The sequence below is a fragment of the Mesitornis unicolor genome, unplaced genomic scaffold, assembly GCF_000695765.1.
Source record: "Mesitornis unicolor isolate BGI_N332 unplaced genomic scaffold, ASM69576v1 scaffold40936, whole genome shotgun sequence".
Taxonomy (NCBI): Eukaryota; Metazoa; Chordata; class Aves; order Mesitornithiformes; family Mesitornithidae; genus Mesitornis; species Mesitornis unicolor.
The window spans coordinates 337-23,246 of record NW_010193720.1 but is presented as its reverse complement, the minus strand read 5'-3'; the positions used below and the strand labels follow the sequence as shown (position 1 = coordinate 23,246).

Here is a 22,910-nt window from a genome sequence, read left to right as displayed (position 1 = left end):
AATAATAATAGTAGTAGTAATAATAATAATGGCATTGTGGCATTAATGTTCATCTAGAAAGTCAAAGTAATTGGAAGAAAAGTACTGATGGAGAGGGAGAAGATTAGGGTGTCTGAAGCCTGACCCCTGGAAATTTTGAGAAAAGACATTTGTGAGAGGACTAGTTGGAAAAATGGCTGCAGGCAAGAATGCTTCTGCTGGTACTGCAAGTTAAATTTCTGAGTGAATGTAACATGTGGACTTCCTTCACACCAGAGGAGTGTTGCAGTAGAAGAATCTCCAATGCTGGTTTACAGCTTCAGTTTTGTGAAGCTCAGTTTGCAAGACAAAGATCTAGAGTCTCAACTCTTTTTCCAAAGCTTCAGTACCTCACTCCCTCTCTTGGCAGTCTGAAATTCAAATTCACACTAGAAGTTGTCAAGAAGGTCCATGCAGATCAAATACTTTCTCTGACATCAGCCTATGTATCATTATGCTAGCACAACCTCATGGAGACACCAGCAATGGCATCTACTGCCACTTCCATAAACCAAGATTCAACATTTCCTAGAGAGAGTTGAGAAGTAAACGGAAACCAATGCTTTCCACGTCCCTAAATAAACAGAAAACCTGTTTCTTTATAACCTATGGAAATGAATGGACTGAAGAGTTTGCTTTCAGTAAAAGGGGATGGCCATTCCCTTTTAAAACTGTCCTAAAACACAGCTTCACAGCATACTAGGAGAGCAAGTTCTCATCTCTTTAGATAGCAGTCTTCAGTTAAAGGGACTTCTATGACGCTTCTCTAGTAAGACACTGACTCTTCACAGCATTTGTCATTACAATTCCTGAACTTCCTATCTCATGACCCTTAGTTACCACAATGCATTTAAGATAAGCTGGATCAAAAACATTATTAATTTGTTTTCAGGCCCCAGGACTCCCTTCCTACTAAAGAATGAATGATCTTCAGGGACATAACCTTTCTTGTCAGGCCGTTCTGGATACCTCTACAATGTGATTTTTATGAGTCTAGAAGAGCTTTCACTGTGGTCTAGGAAAATCATCACAGAAAGATGATACACAGAGCTGATCCCATCCACACCTTTTCCTCCTCCTCACACCCATGTGTATATGAATACACTATAGGCCAATGAGGACCATGGTACATGCAAGCAAAGCATCTTGTCCTCTCTGACTTTCAAAGCTACTAGTGAGGGAGGAAGGAAGGAAGCAACAAGTGAGCTCCGGGAGAGTGAATCATGCAGCTGAGGTCCACAACCTTCTATTTTCTTCTCACAGCATGTGGTAGCAGCACAAAATGCCTCAGTTCCCATACAAGAATGGAAAGGAAATTGCCTTTGTTTCCCCATCTGAACTTGGTCTCTCACCCTTTCACTTCACAGGTACCTTGTCTGGGTTTGGCTTTTGTGTGAGGCCAAATGCCTAACACAAACAGGAAGCAATGACTACAGTGTCCTTCCTCCAGAACCTCGCTGTCCTCTCCATGGCACAAGATTTAGGTTTTGACAAGCAGAGAATATCTGAATATAAAGAGATTCCCAAATGTAGTTTCACTTATTTTGGAGTTTTCCTTACCACTTCTTAACTCCTGTACTAAAACCTGAACTTTTGCAAGGATTACCCTCTGTCTGACACATACTCCCAACCAGAAGGCATCAACTTGTTAAAACCTACGCTTTCCTCAGTTACACACTTTCCCCTTCCAAGGAGGCTTGAGTTTCTGCAGTAAGAAAATATTTTACTTCTTCCCAGATAGCCTAGCAGTTAAAGGCAGTCACTGCATGCCAAAGATTAAATCTCAAGGTACTTGAAGGACTATGAAGTTTCTTTTTCTCACACTTTGTCTTTAGTATTTTGAAAGACCTTTCATTCATTCTGATAGAGTGAGAAAAAAAAATAGAAAAATAGAAACGGAAAAATTGCACAAGATGGAAAAAGAAATCCTAACCTAGTTCTGACTACAGCACGTATCTCTTAACACCTTTTTTGGCAGGCATACTTCAGCTTTCTGAACAGCAGATAAACAGATGAAGCTTTAAAATACTTTTGTTCAAAACTGCACCTCACCCACACACAAACTAGTTAGACTCCTCTAGTTAAGAGAGGCAACTGCAGGCATCCTTCTAACCTCATCCTAGAGAGCCCTAAGAATCAGGTATTTCAGAGGACCTGAAGAAGAGTGGTAGGGTAAACAGATAAATCTCCCAGTCCCATCTCTCCCCAAAACTTTCTTTAGAAGCACCACAGGTTATTGGATTACATGGTATATACATCCTGCAATCTATGGACACGGGTTTGTCTTTTCTGCGCTCCTGCCTGGTCCTTCTCACCTCTTTTTTAATTATGAGGACAACAACATCTTTTGAGCAGAAACTCATGGATTTTCTCCTCCTGTGCTGTTGCTATGCTTTTTACTTACTGAAATGAGACAGAACTTTGAATGCTTATTACCCTCATTCCTCTACTCCCTCCAGGCTGTTTGCTTGCCTGCATGTGTGGGAACATGTGCAGAAGGGAGTTAACTTGGTATCTTTCAAATAACTTCACAGATCACGTTGTGTTGTCTCACGGACCACTGGTGATCCAGAAACAACAGATTATGAAAGACCAGGAGGAGGGCAGACAGAACTCAAAAAGCAGAAGAGGAGTCAAGAAGGTTATTCACATTCTGCTCTCCTTCTCTTGTCAGTTGTATAAAACCAGATTACTACAACTGGAAGGCCCCACAGATTTTGTGGTTCTTCAGCCTCACTGATAGGGTACTATAAGCAGCATGTGAGGCACAAAGCAGTGGCATTCATATGCTGTGGTTATGCAGAGAGCTTTCCTTGCCAACAGAAAAGTAGTGTGAGCACAGAAGTCTGCAAAGAACTGCTCTGGAGCATTCATACAAAACCAAACCAAAGAAACCAGGACTGTTTACTACAGCCAGCAGCTGCACAGGACACTCAACAGTCAAAACGCTTTTGTGCTGTTACTAACAGGTCTTTTTCCTAAAATGAAGTTTATACTAACTCTGCAAATGACAATGGACGTGCAGACTCCTAAATGCCCAAACTGCCGCTCTTGCTATTTTTTTCCAAAAGCACCTTGACAGACACACCATCCTTCACAAATGCCTACTTCTTGGGCTGTAAGAAAACTGCCTTTATAATTGTAACTCCTGCTAATGCATTACAGTTACTGCTCACATTTGCCAGGAAGAAGAGGGAACCAAGGTACATAGAACCTCATTAAGTCACAGGAGCAACCCTAAGTGTAAACACGGTGCGAGACAACAGCTTACCTCCTCTCATTACCTTATGTACAAGTAGTACCTGAACAGATCTCCTCCCACCTAACACTAACAAGCACAGGTGAAGCATTTTCTTTTCATGTCAAGAGTGGGATTTAATCTTCCTGGAAACAGTCTATGTGTATCTAACTTCACCACCTCTGTGCTGCTTTTGCATCGCCAAAATCTCTCACATGGACCACAAGATGCTAGTGACAACCATAGCACCATCATGAAAATGTACATCTAGTATTAGCATGAATTTGCCAAAAGGGCAGCATGTCCAATGCCACAACCTCTGTTGCTGGCCCAAAAGACAAAAGAGCAAACAGTCCTGGCAGTGGAATGCACCTCTGTAACAAACCCAACACATTAGTTTCAATGGATTTATGTACCCCACCTTTCCTTTTGAAAGGACTGAAGAGTACTCCAAGGCCCACACATAACAGCATTATTTATGCCACATGGATGATGAGCACACTGAGTTCACCACAGTTTGCAACAGTATGGTGTACCGTCAACTAAAATTAGAGAAAATGAAGGAAGCAGAAAGCAACTACTTCAGAACAACAGAGTAAGCAACTCCAACTTGCAAACCCTCTATAGTTTTTTTTGCAACAAGTATAAGACTTTTCAGCTGAGGGATCACTGGATAGGGAGCACTGCAGGCTACAACAGCTAACCAGTGCAGTGGGACCTTGGGGAATGATTGCTACCTTCTGAAGATCCAAGTGCTTCTCTCAAAAAAATACAGGTTTGCTTTGCAAAATGTCTGATTCAAGACATTGGCAGCCAAAACCCAGAAGTCATATAGAGTTTAATGTTGCTGAAAGGAAATAGTTCTCATTTGAGGATATAAATGTCCACAAGTAATTAACTCTATTTAAGAACAGAAAACTCCAATCCCATAAATCCAATTTTACAGAGACCAAAAAGAAACTGCACAGGATTTTGAAAGATTTTAAAGCTTTCTTTCCAGGCTACTAATCTGCATTTAAAACAACAGTATAGAAAACTTCTACTTTATATGAGAAATTCAATTTTTACAATACAGCTGTGCCACACAAGTGCCATTACCCCCTACCCATTACCTCTTGGCTATAAAATAGAGCTACAGAATGCGCAAATTTAGGGCACTGTGTAAAACAGACATTTGAACTTAATTAAATTCTTGACTTCTGATGTAACTTCCTACAGGAAAGTTAAAATACAAATGCACTAAGCCAGGCTGTTATCATTATTTATTTCTTCCACCATAGTCTCTGGGAAACCATGCCTACCACACAGTTTTTATCATATTTATATATTCTGGCCTTAATATTCTCTGACTTTAATGGGTGACAATTATATGATGACAGTTTCTGATCCCATACCAGTAAGTTTTGCTTGGGCTGTAGTATGTTTTAAAAATCAAAACTAGATTTTAAAAAATAATTCTGAAAAAAATTAATCAATTTTTTTAATATAATCAAAATAAGGCAGAAAAAGGCTTTCTTTGGTAAATTGCTCCTATCATTTATCACTTTCAGTACTGAAAAGTGACCCACTACGAACTATGACAACTTTAATTTCCAGACACTGGCCTTACAGAATTACCTCCAGTGTGTCACTTCAGACTCATTAATACAAGCTTACAAGTTTAAATACTGTTAGCAAGGTCAAGGTTCAAAACACTGAGTGATAAGTTAATAGAAAGACTTCAAGAAATTACACTGGAGCCAGAGATATACTTCAACCCCTGAGACAAAACCTTGTCAAGCTCTAAACCTTTCCACAGACTAGTGATGACCACATCTCAAATGTGACACGACAGAGCACTCCTTTCAAAGATAAAACTTCCATAAGGCTTTTAGTGCTGGGTTTCCATCATTTTGACTGCTTTAATGAAAAAGTAGGTCAACGTTTCTCATTAAAAATATTTAAATGCTTCACTACCTGAAGCTCATTGAAATATCAATCACTTGCCATGACAGAAAGCTGTAGGAGCAGATTTCCATCAATACCCATCTGTCAATACAGTCATTGACTTAAGACCAACATGAAATTCCTCCTGGTTACAGGTCTCTGACCCCAGAATACCTACATAGGCACAAGAGGAGGCAGAATTTATAAATAAGACCAGTTTAACTGTCTTTCCTCTCATGAAAAGCATCTGCTTCACCAAGTCCCAGCACACCACAGCACCTGAGCAGCAGTGCAGCTTCCTTTGACTACATTCAGGGGTGTGTTCTCCTTCTCTGAGGATGGTGTTTTGCTTCCCAAGAAAAGCATGCCCTTTGCAGTAGGATATTCCATTTGTAAGGAAGTTTGAGTTTTGAAATTTGGAATAAGAGAAAGAAGAAACCTCACAGGATCCCTTTGACAACAACAGCTTTTTTCATACACAGAGGACTGAGCTCCTTGCTGTCAATCATTCCCACCAACAGCCATTTGATCCATTTTAATAGAAAGAGCTGTGAAGCCTTAGCGAACAAGCCTAGTAATCTCTAACCAGTCAGAATGACAGCTGTACCAGTCTTGCACCTAGAAAGAGGATAACATTTTGCTGGGGAGGGCGGGAAAGCTACAGTTTATCCAAAGCTGACAGCATTACTCATGCACAAGCCCTACTTACAAGTGTTCTGCTGTATCTACGTCCAGGTGCTTCTCTTTTCCATTGGGTATACTGTGGTCAATGACTATTGTTTCAGTGTTGGCTAAACAAAATCCATTTGATCGCATGATTTCTGTTGGGAGAAGAAAGAAAACAAGATGAAAATCAAAAAACCAAAAAGGCTCGAAAACAACTGCATATTGTATGTAGTTGACATGGTTAAGAACAGAGATGTGTGCATCACATTGAAAATCTGTACCTGAAAGCAGGACTCAAGAGCTGGTGTCATGGCTTCTTACATCTGCAAACTGCCAGCGCTTAAGCAATTTTATTCACACAATCAATTCGTGACACACAGCATATGAAGCAAGGCTTAGTTTCAGCCCTGCTATCACCAGTGGCAAAATTCCCATCACCTTTAGCAGAATGGCAGCCCATCTGCATATTGCAACCTACCACTACCAAAACATAATTGTATTTTTCCTAGACAGTGTCAGGCTTAAGCCAGTTAAGCAAAAACCAGAGAGGCAGGAAAAAGGCAATGTAAAGTGACCTTTCAAGTTAATTCAACCAATATCTTTAAGTCATGCAAAGCAATACCATTTTCTACACTGCCTTCAACTCTGCTTATTTGTTTCTCAATGTGTAAGAAGACTTCAATCCAGAATAGCTAAAATTTCCACCTAATTCCACTGACTTACTACCATGGGGAGAGTTTATAATTAAAGAATAGTATCTGATGTGACTGAGAAATTAATCCATGTCTATGCTATATGGAAAGGTAAACTAGGCAAGTCACAAGGATTTCTTCTGGTCCCACAATCTTAAATGAAGCCAGGGCCACCACAAAATGAAACTACATCTCTATATAAAACATCTCTATATAGAACAGCACTGACTTAAGTGGGATGACTCCTGATTTGCCTCAAGATACAAGGGCCCTGTGTTACACCCTTGCATTATCAGCACAAGCAAAAGGAAATCAGTCTGTGACAGAAAATATGGTAGGCACAAAACATACGTACAGGGAATCCTCAAACAAACCGATTTCAACTACACATACAGTTCAAGTAATGAGCAGGAGAGGAGACAGGAGAAATAAAGGAGGTAACTTTTTTAAAGTGTACATTTACATGTTCCTACAGCAAGATAAAGCCAAAGCTCACATCCATATTTTTCTTGAGAAAGTAATCTTTGACTTTCAGTCTGTACTTTACTGCAACTCACTTTAGCAGAATACGTTTGAGGATGGTAAAAAATACTGAATCCCAGCAGAAACCTGCTTCAGTCATGACTCATCTTGAGCCAACATTGTACTGCAGAATAAGATTTACACCATAAATTAAAATTCAGCTTTCATCTAAGAGGGTGGCCCTTTCTCTCATCCCCATCACCTATCACTCCGAACAGACCGTATGTGGGACAGTTTGTTTCTTCAAACAACACAAAACATTTTTCCCTGTTTTTCTAAGTCTGCAAGCCATGTAGAAAGCTCCACTCCGACTAACATGAATGCAATAGTGTTTTCGTAGTGTCCTTGACATGACCTAAGAGTTACAGCACTTCGTTACTGTGATGTGATCCGCAGTTCATGCTTCAGACCTTAACATTTGCTGCCATCTACTGGCAACGCTGCCAGACACCGAAATAATTTCCAGTGTGCAACAGTCAACGCAAATATCAATCATCAAGTTTCCTACCTATGTTCTTAAATTCTTTGCAGCAGTCACTTAAATGATAAATTCAATTACCACAAGATGCTTTTGGATAGCTGCACGGGTGGGAAAAATCTTCCTTCAATTAATAAGTTATGACTTGCCTCTACCAAAATTAATTTAGAATTTAAAAAAACATGTTATTAGTCAGCTAATGTGGTTTCCACAGCTCCTCTACATAGAGGCTGGCAGGGGCTCCCCTTGCTGCTAGCCTCTCTCCATCAGCCAGGCACTCTCACTCCGAATTTAGGTTCATCTTGACCATCTTCTCTCTGTTGTACACACCACACGACATATTCAGTCATGCATACACAGACTATGTGTGCCCTTAGGGCAGTGCACGCCCTCACAAAAATTCTAAAACAGTTTCAAACACAAAATAGCCCCAAGCCAGTGCAACACTACCGTTTCTAACCAATGCAATTCCAAACACACATTTTTCTCGATATTTGCCTGTTTGCAAAAAAAACAATGCATCACTGACAGAAGCCACCCTTTGAAACATTTTTCCAGGATATACATTTTTGGGGATCCTTCATTTCCTAATGGGCAGGTTCTAGAACCCACTTTGCAACATATTTCAGACAAAACCAGTGAATATGCTTTCAAGGGTCAGTGTTGAGAACATGTCCTGGCATTCAGAAGCAAAGCGAGTAACCACACTCAGCCTTTGGAAGATGACTAATGTCAGGAACATACACATAAGGAATTTTACCTGACATTTCCACATTGACTCAATACATCATCCAAACTTCCGTAGCCACAGATGGGGCAAGACACACATGTTAGCTCCTGTCTCTCGCTCCCAGGAAGCTGGACTTGCATCACCCCAATTTGCAGTCCAGCTTCCTGGGGCTCTTCTTTGCAGTCCCTGTACCGCACTGCAGCCTGGGCTCTGGGGGCCTTCAAGAAGGCACCAGCCCACATAGGCTGGCAAGACCACGCTTCTCACTGAGGCTCTGTATTACATGGTACACTTCTGAAGAGTTATTGGTGGGCTTGTAAACCATTTACCATTCAATGAAAGAATATTTATTTAAACAGAGGATTAATTTCCTTAGAACCAAAGCTCAGGATCAATTATTTAAAAATACACTGTGTATAATATCAATCCTTAAGACGCACTGTTTACACCTTTAGCATGTTGACACAGTGACTGGCCATTAACTGATATACTGTTAGTATCTCAAGTAACTGACACCAGTCTCACACTAAATGCGTTATACAACTTGGAAGACTATATAGCATTTCACTTTTGTTTCAGTCTCTGAAATAGACTCGTCTGGCAACACAAACCCAGTAGTTGCCACAAAATTTCAGTATAGAAATACAAAACCAGGCACAGCAAAATTCCACAAACCTTTTGAGAACTGTCAGTAGCAGATGTAGAGGGGAGAGGCTGAAAGAATAGGCAAGGATGGAGTAATACTGCTCTCCATTTTACCCACTAGCAATCTGTGGTTTAGAAACTTCCTACGTCTCCATCTGTGACAAGTCTCAATGTACTTTTCCTCCAGTTGCTTGTCTAACTTCTTTTTGAAGTCATTTATGCTTTCAGTTCCACCATATCTTATGACAATGAGTTCCACTCCTTAACTGTGCTCCGTATGGTAACAAAACCATATTATAACCTTTCTTTTGTTCGTTTAAAGCCTGTTGTCTGTCAACATTATTGGATAACTCCATAGTTCTTGTTTCATGAGAAGTACGGGGTAATCGACCTCTTTCTATTCACAGCTTTGTAGACTTGAATCATATACCCACTCTGTCATCTCTTCTCAAAGTTGAAGCATCCTTTTTATTTAACCTCCTTCTTAGAGAAGCTGTTCAACAATTTGAATCTTTGTCCTTTATTTATATGCTTTTAAATTCTATTATATCCTTTCTGAGATGGAGAGACCAGACTTGCACACACTGTATTCAAGATGGGGTTGTGCTCCCTTCTTCTGTTCTCTTCTCCTTTCCTAATAATAGCTAATATTCTCACTGCTGGTTTTGCTCACCGCTTGGCACTGAGCACACATTTTTATATAGTAGCATCAGTAGCCTCATAATCTCCTTCCTAACTATCATATCTGATGATAGTGAAGACCGCATTTTCCTCATATCCACTTTGCTGCATTAATCAGTGTTCAGTTTCACCTGCCACTTTATTACCTGATTACATGTTGCATAGTATGTCAGGACTAATTTTATGTTCTGTATTATAAAGCAGACTATGAGACTAAAGAGAATCACCTTTTGAATTGTTGATGGAGAAAGAACAAGGGGAACAGCAAATAAAGTAATTTTCACTCTGTAATTCTTGTGTCAACTGTAGGAAGCTAACAACTCTTACCTGATATTTTAACTGGACTTTGAAAGCTTGGCTGAATTTTATGGACATTGTCATTTTTTAGAACTTGGTCCAAAGGAGATCTCTCAAAGAATGTGAGGACGACTTCTGATCTTGAATACTGAAAAAGAGAAAAAGAAACAGATATCCATTTTTTACCAGTAGCTTGCTTTGTTCCTCTTCTCTCTTTCCACGTCTTCATAGTATGACAGAAAGACATTACAAGCAACAGCCTAGAGATATCATTACATGGTTCTGGCACTCAGCAGTTCTCCAAGATATTCAATAAACAGATGCTTCTTTTAGAGTTTGGCAGACCCCATCACTTTCTAATCTGCATGAGAGTGTGTGTCACTGTCAAGGAAGAGTCACACTGGGCTAAATGTGGAACTTGGCTTACTCACCTTCCAGGGCATGTTTATAATAGTCTTCAGAAGCTTTTCCACTTCATTAAGTCTGGCTTCTATATCATGGGCTTCTTTTATTGTGATGAGCCCTAGAAACAAAGTAAACAGATCGTGAGCACAGACAAAAGCACGCTTTCATGTATACACACACTTCACCAGCCAGAAGCACCTGCTTGAGATGTGGAACAGCCTGATACCATGCTGCCCAGAAAGGTCTTTTAACCTGCACTGATGATAAAGCACATACCCCCAACTGAGGTGGGTGTAGTTACAAGCAGAGTTGCCAGCCTGACACAAATTCAGCTGTTTATGATCATATTTAGGAGCCGCAAGATGAGCAGAAGCAGAGCCACCTACTCCCTCACCCAGTTTCACTACACAGCATTCCCAGCAGTGATAACCAAACAGTCCGTTTCCAAGAACCATGATTCATCCTTTTTTTTCCTGACAATAAAAAGCAAATGAAAACCCAAGAAAACCAAAAAACACAACTCACAGACAAGAGGAAAAGACTAAACACAAGCTAAACAACAGCTTTTGAGGGCAGTCTTGTATTTCTCTGAATGTAAGCCCCAGTGAGTGGCCCAAGGAAGGTTTCTCAGTAACATGTACTTCAAGTGTAAAACAACTTTTTGGATTTTTTTTTTAAATCACTGAATTATCACAGTGCTGCAGAAGGGATTAAAATGGAAATTTTGCTTTCCAGTGTCCAGATTGATGCATTACAATGCTTATAATTTTGAATTGCTCGATATGGGGATTTTCAACTGTAACACCGTATTTTCTATGTATAACCTGGAGGACATCTGTAACCCCTCTCCTCTAGCAGACTGAGGGAAATATAGCACAGGTTATATGCACGTACAGGGAATATGACGAGAAGTAAACCCCAAAATCTTGCATCCCTCTAGCAGCCCTTTTATTTCTGATCTTTGTAACATACTTTTTCTAACACAATCATTGCTTCACCTCTACATTTGGGCAGTTTTTCCAAACTGATGTATACTGATACACATGTGAACCTAGAAGACTATGGAATTTAACAACAGACTCAATAAATCAAATCATCTAAATAAAAGTAAAAAATAAAACCTGAAAAGCAGTCTGTGAGAAAGCACTTCAATATACTAAAATTGTAAGTGCTAAAATCTAAGTGCATCTTCACCTCCCTATTCAAAAGGCAAGTGTACAGAAAGAGATGTCAAATATGCAGAGTGTAGGGACAATATCCACAAAATGTTTCAGTCTTCATCAGTCCTTGTTGTTTGTTACCGAGGAGACTGGATCCCACACAAACTTTCCAGGCAAAAGTGTGACTTTGAAAATGTCAGATCTCCTCAAATTACACCTCTAAATAAAACAGATATTATCTCCGGAGCAACCAGGTTTACTTGATAGTTGTCCCACAAAAGTAGCCTGGTTGCATAACCCTTTCTATTGCTCAACAGTCCCTCAATTTGCCTTTTTTTGTCAGTACCACTAACACTTCAAGTTGGTACAGCTCACTCCCTCTTCTGACAGCAGAGCAGAGTATACCAGCAGGCATATAAGGAAGGCAGCCATGCATCCTGCTTTGATCAGTGTACACTATAGTTGGGTAGTATTGCATGGAAATTCTCTGAAAGGCTGTAAACACGAATTAACTCATCCACATGGACTGTGTATTAGCTGAGTTGAGTTTGACATTACAGACCTGAATTGCAGACCAGCATCCTTCATCTTCCTAACTACTGGGTGTGAGCAGGCCTGGGTGGACCTGCTTCACCCCTCCACAAGTATGCTCTCATCCCACAACTGAATGAAGTCCAAACCTTTCAAAACAAGTGGTTTCATCTTGCCTAAAAATAAGCTACCAATGGCCCTACACCTCAGACACCCACCTACGATGTTAGAAACACACTGTTGCCCTGCTGTAGCCCACATCAGAGAAAATGGAGCTAGTCACCCCAATGCCAGCTGCCATGGGGTGCCTCTGCTTCTCCTGCTGGTCTTGCTCCAGTCTGCATAAATACTGACACATTCAGAGCAGACACTACCCGACTGCGGCTCCCACCCAGAGGGCAAACACCTCATTGCTGACCCACTTGGGATCTGGCATTCAACTGCTCTCTCTCAAATCTGCCCTCACCCTCGGACTCTTTCTTCAAGCATTTACTGTTAAAACCAGTATTTTACCAGGAAAAGGGATACTTTCAAACAGATTAAGATATTCAGACCAGGGCAGGAAAAAAAAAAAAAAGGGAAAAGACCACCTCGCCAACAACACTGAGCATTCGTCCTGTGAGGAAAACCAGCCAAGCAGTTAGGATTTTCCCTCATTAGTACTCAGGGAAAGCATCTGCAGCTCCACACAGCCTTTTTATGCTTCAGTAAGAGAAGTCAGATAAGGCTGCCAGCCTGTCGCACTGTCACAGGTCACACAGTAGGAGGTTTTACAGCTTCTCACATTCACCAGGAATTTCCAGCCCTGGTATATTCCTCTTTCCAGCTCTTGGAAAGGCACCACCCATGCAAACCCACACTCAGACTTGCAAACTGGCACAGACAACTTGTAACATCTGACACGATAAAAACTGTTCCTTTCTGAAGCTTTTAGTAATATCAAAACCAAAAGGCAGACAGCGTAGGAAGGAGAGTGATACATCTGCCTGGACAGCTTCCTATATACTTGCTTAATGATTACAGATGCACAGCTTTGGTGTGTAGAGCTGCTGACCTTACATGAATTCCCCATACAGGGAATTCAGTTTGGCTGGGCTAAAGCCTTCCTACAGTGCAAATACACAGAAACCACTTGACTGACTATGTATATATCAAACCCTGTAATTTCTTCTGCAATAGCCACAAAGTTTGTAAGGCCCTCATCTATCTTAATTCTATAAGTCTGTTTTTAAGAGTTACCAGATACCCTCATGGTTTTCAGTTAGTTGTAGCCTATAATCCCACAATCCGAGGGACTGCTCACAACCCCACACCCATGCTACCCGGAGCAAGGCACTGCCTTCCCAAGCAGCCAGGAGGAGCGGACATCCTGGTCCCTCCTTTTGCTCTCTCTCAGCACCCACTAACTGGCTGCTGTCGTCAACCACAATGCATATGTGCAGGAGGAACACTGTGGTTTCGTAAGGTGAAGTCTCCAGTGGCAACACTGGTTTAAGGTGCTATCACCCATCCCTGTAACTCATTTCCTCTCCCACACCGCAACACAGGGCTGCCTCTGCTTTGCCAGCACAATTAACTAAGCAGGAGAGAATACCTCAAACCACTCTTGTCAAAGGCTTCACCTCAGGAAACCCCAGCCTTCACAGAAGAAGCAAGAGACTGCAGGCTAGGATGCCCAATTCAAGTACCTTTCTCACACAGGCACTACATATTCACACAAGTAGCTTGACTGAGTTTGAGCAGGAATCAGTACTTGTGTGAAGAAGGGCCACAGAACTGCACTTGAGCTTTCTGTCTCTGCTCTTCACTTTGTGGGGGTTTCTCCCCTGTCTGTCTTATTTTTCCTGTTCAGAAGCTTTGACAAGGCAGAGAGAGAAAAAGGAAAACAAAAAAAAGCCAGAGACTGGTGTAGGATCTCCAGATGCTGGGAATGCCTGGACAAACAGACATGAGGCGCATGCCAGCTGACTCTGCAGACAGAGCCCAGCATCTTCACCATTCATTAACCCTGACACAAACGCACCACAACCATTTGGAGTGCATGGGACTCACTAGCCACGTATGCAGCATCCATATGGCAGCTACATGTCCTCAGGCTGTTGTGTCTCTGCCCACAGACCATAAATACATTTCCATCTGGGGCTTTTAGACCCCAAGAACCCTTATTGAGACAGTTTGCTATAAAATAAAAATAACACACCAGTAAAGCAACCAGTGACCTGGAGCCACTTGCACTTTCTTCCACTTGTTCAGTCATACAACAGAGCTGAGCTCAGAGCTGGGAAATCTCTCAGTGAGGTCATGGTGGAAGGCTGTTCTCATGCCTTTTCCACTGCTCTGGCCCTTGTCTGACTGCTAATGGAAAACACACGCAAACTCCTCCCAGGACAACTTTGCTCTCTGTCTTGTTATTCGTACTGTGCTTGGACAATTAATTATCATTTCAAGTGATTTAAATGCTATAGACACCTATGTTTATAGGGCTTGAGCCAAACAGGAGCCCCACTGGCTTCTTTTTTTACCACAAATCTCTAAGATTTCTTCACTCTGCACACAAGGGAGCCTACACACTGTGTGATGGAAGAAACAATACAGGCACACCATCTAACCCAGAGTGGCAGGATATCTGCTTTTAGCAGACTTCTGCTGTGCACACAACCCTCATAGCCAGCAACCTCATTTTCAGAAAGGAGGAGGCAATCTCTGACATCTCTGCTCCTTTCCAGACTAAAAGTCCCAGGCAGAGCCCTTAAGACTGAGCGAAAAGGATCTGCCCGCAGTTTGAGACCAAGCATACATAGCAACTTTAAGCATAGTAATGTGTATCTGGAAAAAACACAGCACAAGCAGCAGAGGCCTGCAGTACCCCTCCTGCTCTGGGACCCTGGTGCTGGAGCAGCTGCAGGAGGCTGAGAGCAGGCCAGCAGCTGCGTACCTGGCATGCTGGCTCACAGCGTGGGAGAGAGTCCCAGAGCTGCAGATGAGCAGGAAATGAGCTGAGCAGAGGAGGAGAATGAACTGGGAGCTAATTCCTGATATCAACACATGAGCCTTGGTAGGACTGGCCTATTACTGCCATGTGAGCCACCAAATCTGCCTGTAATGAAATCACAATGCAGTCCTGACAGTCAGTGTCCAAAATGAACACGGTGTCTCAACAACCCTCCAGTGCTTTCCAAGGAAGAGCAAGTTCATGCCTAAGTCAAGTATGTCTCATATGCCATCTCTCAATGATGACACATAGAAGTCTATTTTTCTGGAGATGTGTTGCTACATACAAGTCACTGTGTATAAATGGTATCAAACTATGGGCAAATCCTATTTCCGCAACCTGAACGACTCCACTTCAGGCTTGTGCTGAGGAGAGAAACAAATGTCCAAGAGATCTCCTACTTTTGCAAAATCAATTCAATATTTATAGGAGGCCAAGTAAGAGCAGAAGCCAAGGTGTAATTTCTGAAGATGTGTGCAAGATAGAATGGCAATACTCTTAATTGTTGTGTATTTTAGTACATACATGAAGATCAAAATATTGCATTGAGCCCTTCTCACCAATCCTCTCTCCATCCACTATGGGAAGGCTGCAGAGTAAATATAAAAGTGAAAAAAGGAGTAGCAAATAAATCTATGCAGAAATCTTTCTGCGTTCTGCTAACCTACACTGCAATAAAGATTTAAGGCCTATAGATTCAGATCTTGAGCCCGTCCTGCTCTCTTTGCACAGGCCCACAGGCAGCAGTTAGAGATTTCAAATCTTTAGGGAAGACACATAAGCTGTCTTGCACAGGAAACTGCTACTCTGCTCTTTATTCCGACCGGACTTTATGGCTTCAACAGGAGTTTACTTTTCCCCAGTTACAGTATTCATTAACACTGCAGTGCTCAATCTTTTTTATCCTGTGCCCTCATTCCTCCTTTCACTCTGATATCTTCCCACCCATGTGCGCGCGCACACAGTTCAGAATGTGGATGGAGAAAAAGCAGGAGAATCCCAGCCAGGAGAGGAGGTATACAAAATCACAGAATAATGACCAATGGAAGAGTTCAGTCTGATTCATCCAAAGAAGGGCCAAGTCCAAAGTCAGATCAGCCTGCTGATCCAGTCAACTTCTGAATATCCCCATGGACAGATATTCCACAGTATCATACAGGAACTGATGCTACTCAGCTGGGACATGGATCAGGACTGAAAGGTGGGAACTCAGCCCAATGATTTCTGCTATTTGCTCCTTTGCACTGCTTCGCATTTCCTTTCTCTGCTAAACTGGGCTCTTCTCAATACCACTTCAGCTGGCACCTTTCCCCTTCATGGCCACATCACCTGTCTCCTCCCTGCAGCTGCCCTGGTAGCATCCCTCCTCCCCACGGACACACATTCCCTGAACTTTGCTGCCTGGGAACTACAGACTGGACTTTGAGGAGGCCAAAACAGCTCCCACTTACAGCTGCTTTCCCTCTGATAGAGAAGAGGATAAAAGGCTGACAGAAGGACAAAGAAATACTCAGTGGTATGTAAAGGCAGGAAATTAAAAGAACCAGCAGATGGGAAAGCTTGTTTCACATAACTTTTCTTCAATAACTCTGCAGAAATAACACCACAAGAATTCCTTAAGTTCAAAGACTTGATAAGATCCAGAGAAGGGCAGATAATTACAGGCAATCGGGAATATCAGATCTCCAATTACTAGAGACCAGGACTGTCACTTTTCTGTTCTCTGCTGGTTATTTATGCTGTCTTCTGCAGCATCTGGTTCTCATCACTAAGGACAGGATCCCAGAGTTAGCCAGGGCACTGGTCTGACTTAGTCTGGCAGCTCTGGCAACTCCTCTTTGATGCCTCTTGCCTAATTCTACAACACCCCTCTCTTGAGGCAGAAATACTTGCCCCTTCCCCTCATGGGGAAATTTATTAATCTCACATGGCAAGAGTCACTACATACTCTAAAGCCTTTAGAAAGGGTTTACTATTTATGCAGTATCACTGATAAGATCTATCTTGGTGCCAATACTCAGGGAGCAGCTGGGAGGAGATGACGGAGTTGAAAACAGGAGTGCAGGGAGGAGGATGTTTGAAATTTATAATAAGTCATGCTGCCCTTCTTAAGCTTGATAAGAGATATGCACAGAAAGTGCATGTAAGTCACTCCATACTTTTAGAAGTCCCACTGAGTAGCAATGAGCATATTGAAGATACTGAGAGAAATCTGTAAGATGCAGAAAGATAGCTTTCAAAACGCCGACTGCCCTGCACACACCTAGCTCTAACACAGCCACTTCTTCTTTTGCAGTATCATATGCAGCAGATGTGTAAATATGGATGAAGCAAAGTCTAACCCAAACAGCTGTCCAACTGAAATCCGCCAGAGCAGAGGTGGTGACCGTGATCACCTGAGGACCCTGGCACACCTGGATACCCCATGCAAAGCAAGGAGACAAGTTACAAGCTGAGAAGTCCAGACCCTCCAGCTGATGGGTTTTCCACACATGTATTACTAGTTACGAGATCTGCCAGGATCTCTGGAGGAGAGATGGCACCTCCTGGTAACAGAACTCAGCAGACAGATTTTCCTTACAGAGCTCCCTGTCTTGATGCCTGATGAGGCACAAGAAAGAAAAAGATGTCAAAGCAGCACAAGATAAATCCTAATAAAGCAGTGAAAGCCTGATGAAAAATGTAAGCTCCTACAACTATTTTTAGTGCTGATTTCTTATCAGGTGAGAACTGTCATGAAAAAACAATCTCATTACCATTCCTTTCCACCAAAATCCTCCCAGATACATTACCCTGGTCCACCACAAAAAGGCTACTTGTGCCTAGCTTTATAGCAACACAGCCAGCTTCACTTATCTCCATCATTGCTGATGAACCATGAAATTCAGCTAATAAAAAACAAACCCAGAAACCCCAAACTTAATTTTGGTTATACAGCACTGCTAGAGCCTGATAACCAAGAGCTGCATCCTTTGTCTGCCAGACAGAAGCTCTTAGCAAGCTCCACTAATGAACTGTTGACAATGTCAACAATGAAAAGAGCACAATAGATGCAGTGTATTTATCTGTACTGTCACAGCACCAAAACAGCTGCTCTCTGTGGAAACCACTGCGTTCCTTCTGCAGAGCTTCCTCTTCTCATAAATCACACTCCCAGATGGTGGTGTAAACACCACCACCACCACTACTACTATAATGCAGCATATAGACACCTGTAAGTTATGAACGCGACGTTTGCAAGCAAACAGAATGTTCCTGGGCCAGCTCTTCAGGAACTGCCTTCTGCTTTGCGCAAGTCCTTCCAACGGCCACCCTGGAGGAGCTTCCCATGTGCTTCCTGGTGCACAGCCACTCGGACAGAAAACAGCTGATCATCTGCTTCTCATATGAGGTAACCACACCGGAGGGCAGGCACAAGCCTCAGAGCTAGAGCTCAGCATCAGTCATCTGGGAGGGACGCTCAGGGTCTGCTGCAGATGAAGCAATTACCTCTACACAACGAGGCAAGCTACAGGCTCAAAGTTTCTATCGGAAATCTCCACTGCTCCTGGAGAACATCTATGGATGGACGCTCAGGGTCTGCTGCAGATGAAGCGACTACCTCTACACAACGAGGCAAGCTACAGGCTCAAAGTTTCTATCGGAAATCTCCACTGCTACTGGAGAACTTCTATGGATGGACAGAGATTGAGCATCAGCAAGGCAGAAGGGAACAGAAAAGTTCTGGAGAGCCATAGATAACCACAGGTAGCAGCAAGCTGGTGAGGTAAACCTGGAGGCAAGGAAAGGGAACAGAAAACAGCTCAGGGAAAGTAACTTGGAGAAGCAGAGAGAAAACAGAAAGGAGAGCAAGGAGAAAAAGGCCACGACAGCAGAATGAGTCAGAGGAGGCACAGAAAGAAGGAAGGGGGAGGAAAATGAGCACTTTGGGAAGAGAGGGCCCATCCAGTACAAAAAGTAAATCTGCAAGACTGAAGAGAGTTTCTGACCTGATGGCTCAGAATATCAGAGCAGGACCAGGTGCTACACATAGGCATGATACAAAGAGCGATGTTGGAAGAGCATCTGAGCCTCCTTTCTGATTACAAAGGTGACAAAACAGTGGCAGAGAAGGACTGCCAGAAACCACCCTACCACTGCAAGGGCAAAACAAATCCCAGCTTTGAAAGGCTGCTAACACACTCCTCTGGCTTCCTGGTCCAGCACTTAAGGGGCTGATCCTGTCCGCACTGAAGTCAGAGGCAGGTGTCCGACTGCTGACTGCACTGAAGCTGGATCAAGTTCTAGGATAAATCTTAGATGAGAACTCCTCAGAAGCCAGATTTAGAGGAAATAAGAGGGATAAAGAAGAGTCCTTTTCCAGGTTTATACTTCACTTCCAATGTCTACTGGGTCTGCTGCAACTATTTCTAAATACTAATTTTAAGTCAGCTTTCTAAGTCCACAGTGCTGCCTTTCTCATGAACACTGATTCACACACAAAAGTAGTTTATTTGCATATAGAAACAGATAATTTGGTAACGTTAGGCTGTGTTTTAGCTCTGCTAAGAGTGAACTAGCCTGTTTTTTTCTGTGATCCTCTTTTGCACATTTGCTTTGGGCAAGGGATGGGCACATTTTAGACACAAAATACTAGCAAGTTACTGGTAATGTCACAGTGAATCGTATTTAGTCACCCTGTAGGTATGCACATATCTAACCTTGTTTACCAGCGTACCAGTAAGATGCCTTGTGTTGCTAAGCATCCTTGACCCTTAGCATCATCGCATAATCCAAATGAAGAGAGTGCACTTTGCCACATGTTGTTATTAGTTATCAAAGACAACACCAGACTGTGTGAATGCCACATGCCCCCCTGGGACCTCCCCTCTTCCCATATTAAAAAAGGCTAAGATGAACAGCTAATGCAGAAAATTTTCCCTGTCCTCTCCTCTGTCACCTCAAAGCACTCAGCAAGAAATATGGAGAGGGAGAGCATTGTGGAAGTCAGTCCAAGAGGATGAAGGGTGGAGAAAGGAAAGGAGAGGATGGTTTGCAGTTGTTGCTGAACAAGAGAAGGCGCACACTCCTGCTCAGTAGTAGCTCTTTGCTGAAACCAGCAATAATGGTAACAGCCAACTATTTCTAATATTGCTGACGTTTTAAAAAAAATAAAAATCTTCCTTTTAAAAGTTAGTAACATCAAATAGCTCAAGCTTTCACTCCTCAACCATATCCCTTAAATGTAACATACTGCAGCTTGACTGAGCTGTAGGATAATGCTAGTCCTTTTAATGCTCCTTAGCCAAATCTGCAGAACTTCTGAGTCCTTCAATGCAATGCAAATTTGGTTTGCAACATTTTACCACTTCCTCCAGATAAAAGGCACAGCTAATACCTTCTTTCAGAAAGCCTAAGATAAACACACACATGCACACATATACAAACTCACATACAAATCATATACATTTGTAAATGTAAAAATACGCACAAATGTATATGACTGAATGCTAACACACACATGAGTGTGCCTTAGTCAGGTGTTTTGTTGGGTTCAGTATATTGAGCTTACTGTAGGTAGGACAGCTGCTTTTAAACAGGACATTAAGAAATCATGCTTACCCCAGGAGTTTTGTAAAGACCGGACATACCCCATGCAATCTCTTCTTAGATCCAAAGCTTTGCATCAGTGTCACTTCGTTAAGTGAGATTTTCATGTTTCAACTTAGTGAAGTTACACAAGGCTGTGGCCAGTCACTTTAAAATGCTGGCACGATGAAGTGTTCTCTATGCAGAGAAGCACACTCTGCAAAGATATTTTCTTTAAAGCAGGAGTAGTGTAATTTTAAACAGATTGTATTACTGAAATTGTGAAGTGTGCTGTGATTGCTTAGAAACTACTCTTGATTTTTATTCTGTCTCTGTTGCAAAGTTAGCCCCCACCCCCTCACCAAGCTGAATGGACCATGATCTACTTATATTGGGTTTCGATTTTTCAAATCCTGGACTGATGCTTTGCTCATTCCCAATTCTACTGCAGTCAGTACGCCTGTCCCCAAGATAAGGGTAAGTGAAGGTTGCTGGCTCCAGGTCTTAGGCAGAAACTGAGTACCACAGGCTGAGGATGCTTATTCTCTCCCAGCTGTTCATGCACTAGTGGTGTATGTTACCTGGAACTGTCAAGTAAAGCCAGTGCAAGGGACTATAACCCCATCTGGCTCCAACTGCACAAACAGTATTTCAGAGCGATGTGAAAACAGTTCAGTATTTTGCAAAAGCTGTGATGGGTCTTCAGTCAGGAGAGGAACCATGCTCACTTAAGGGAGGAGCTGAGGAATGAGAATGGCTTTAGGACACATAGGGCCTCCTGTGCCTAGGCGATGAGGAGGGAGCACGCTGGACAGGGCATGAGGTCAGGGCTAGCAAGGACCAAGTCTATCAGACTCAGCACACACCCCTGTCTGGCTGCCAAGCTACTATTCAGAGCCCCATAAAGCCAACAAGCACAAGGACTACCAGCACCATGGGAAGTAAAATTTTAGTCACAGTGACCCTGGCAGGTGCTGTGTCCTGCAGGTGACAGGGAGGCTTGCTCCAGACCTACCCAGCATCCTTAAAAGCAGGGCTCAGGTGCCACATACATGTAAAGGCCACGTTATTTAGAATTTACTGCCGCTCAACACTACCAACAGTCACACTTGGAGTACTTTAGGTAGGGCACCTGCAACGGATAATAAATTTTTGCAGTATTTTAGATCCCTGGTCAGCAACATAATTGCATGAGACACTGTATAAGCACGCTGCGCCAGGCATACAGCGGGGCTGAGAGGCAGGGGGGAGAGGGGGGCAGGGATGAGGGCTGAGAGATAGGGGGAGCAGGGATCTGCAGGAACAGCCAGAGGACTCCCCATTCCCAGCCTGCACCCAAATTGAGGGGAGACAGCCCCCCTCCAGCACGCAGCGCCTGCAAACATCTCCCATCGCGGGTAGCGGAGCGGGCTTGACGAGGCTGTCGCCACACCGGCAGCCGTGCACCCATCGCCGTCGTCTGCAGAGGGCACTCGGGGCCTGCGAGTGCCGACGGAGCTCCCACAGCGCCGGCGGGGCCCAGCTGCCACCTCCCGGCAGCGGGAAGGGGAAAAGCTTGGCGCCGGGGGACACCCCTGTCAGAAAACATCTTTGGCGAGCCAGCCCGGGAGAGACCTCCCGGCACTGCTTACCTTCGCGGGGGACAGAGCCCGCTCTCACACAGAAATAGGGCCCAGAAATAAATCCGGTGGATTTACACCGGTGTGCAGGGGAAGAACTAGCAGCGAGAACGTCAAAACACAGACCTTCTGCAAGGGGTGGGGGAAGGGGTGACACTAGCAAAGTGTGAGGCGAAGTGAGAGCAGGGGAGAACTTCTCCGTCCTCTCAGAAGAAAACATTCCCAAAATACCGACCTCTCCCCGTTTGCTGTTCAATCAAACAATTTATGTGGTTACTCCAACAACTGAGGAGACTGGAAGTGCTACACGCACATCCGTTTCCAGAGGAGCAGATGCTCCACACTTCTCTGCACACTTTAAATATTTCAGAGCGAAACACGTAACTGTATCTAAAAAATACCCCAAACGTTAAACAAATTAAAACCAACCCCCAGAACAGCTTAACAGGTACATTCTGCTTCGGCACAGAGTGGCCCGAGCGTGGGCCACATTCCCCAAGTGGGGTTAATCCACTTCAGAAACGAAAAGAGACGACACGGCTCTGACCGCTAGTGCAATTCCCCCGTGTTGCAGAAGTTATGCGAGGAATTATGCCAGCTCCCGGAGTCGTTCCGTCCACTGGCAAGCGCCACAGCCTTTTAATTTTTTCCCTTCTCCTTGAGGCAAACAACATACTCACATGCGAAGATTTTTCAGCTACAGCCCTTCTCCTGCCAACAACCCCCCCAGACCTCTCTCGGG

The 22,910-nt window shown here is 43.2% G+C and overlaps 1 protein-coding gene across 1 annotated transcript; it reads right to left on the bottom strand.

Moving 5' to 3' along the window:
• Positions 1–5,891: 5,891 nt before the first annotated feature.
• On the bottom strand, positions 5,892–10,420 carry PXDC1 (PX domain containing 1; the record flags this gene model as incomplete). The annotated part of the gene is made up of 3 exons (XM_010187552.1): positions 10,325–10,420; positions 9,924–10,041; positions 5,892–6,003 (listed from the first exon to the last, which is right to left on the bottom strand). Coding segments are annotated over exons 1-3 (242 nt in total), but the record flags the coding sequence as incomplete, so codon positions are not given.
• Between the last annotated feature and the right edge of the window lie 12,490 nt (positions 10,421–22,910).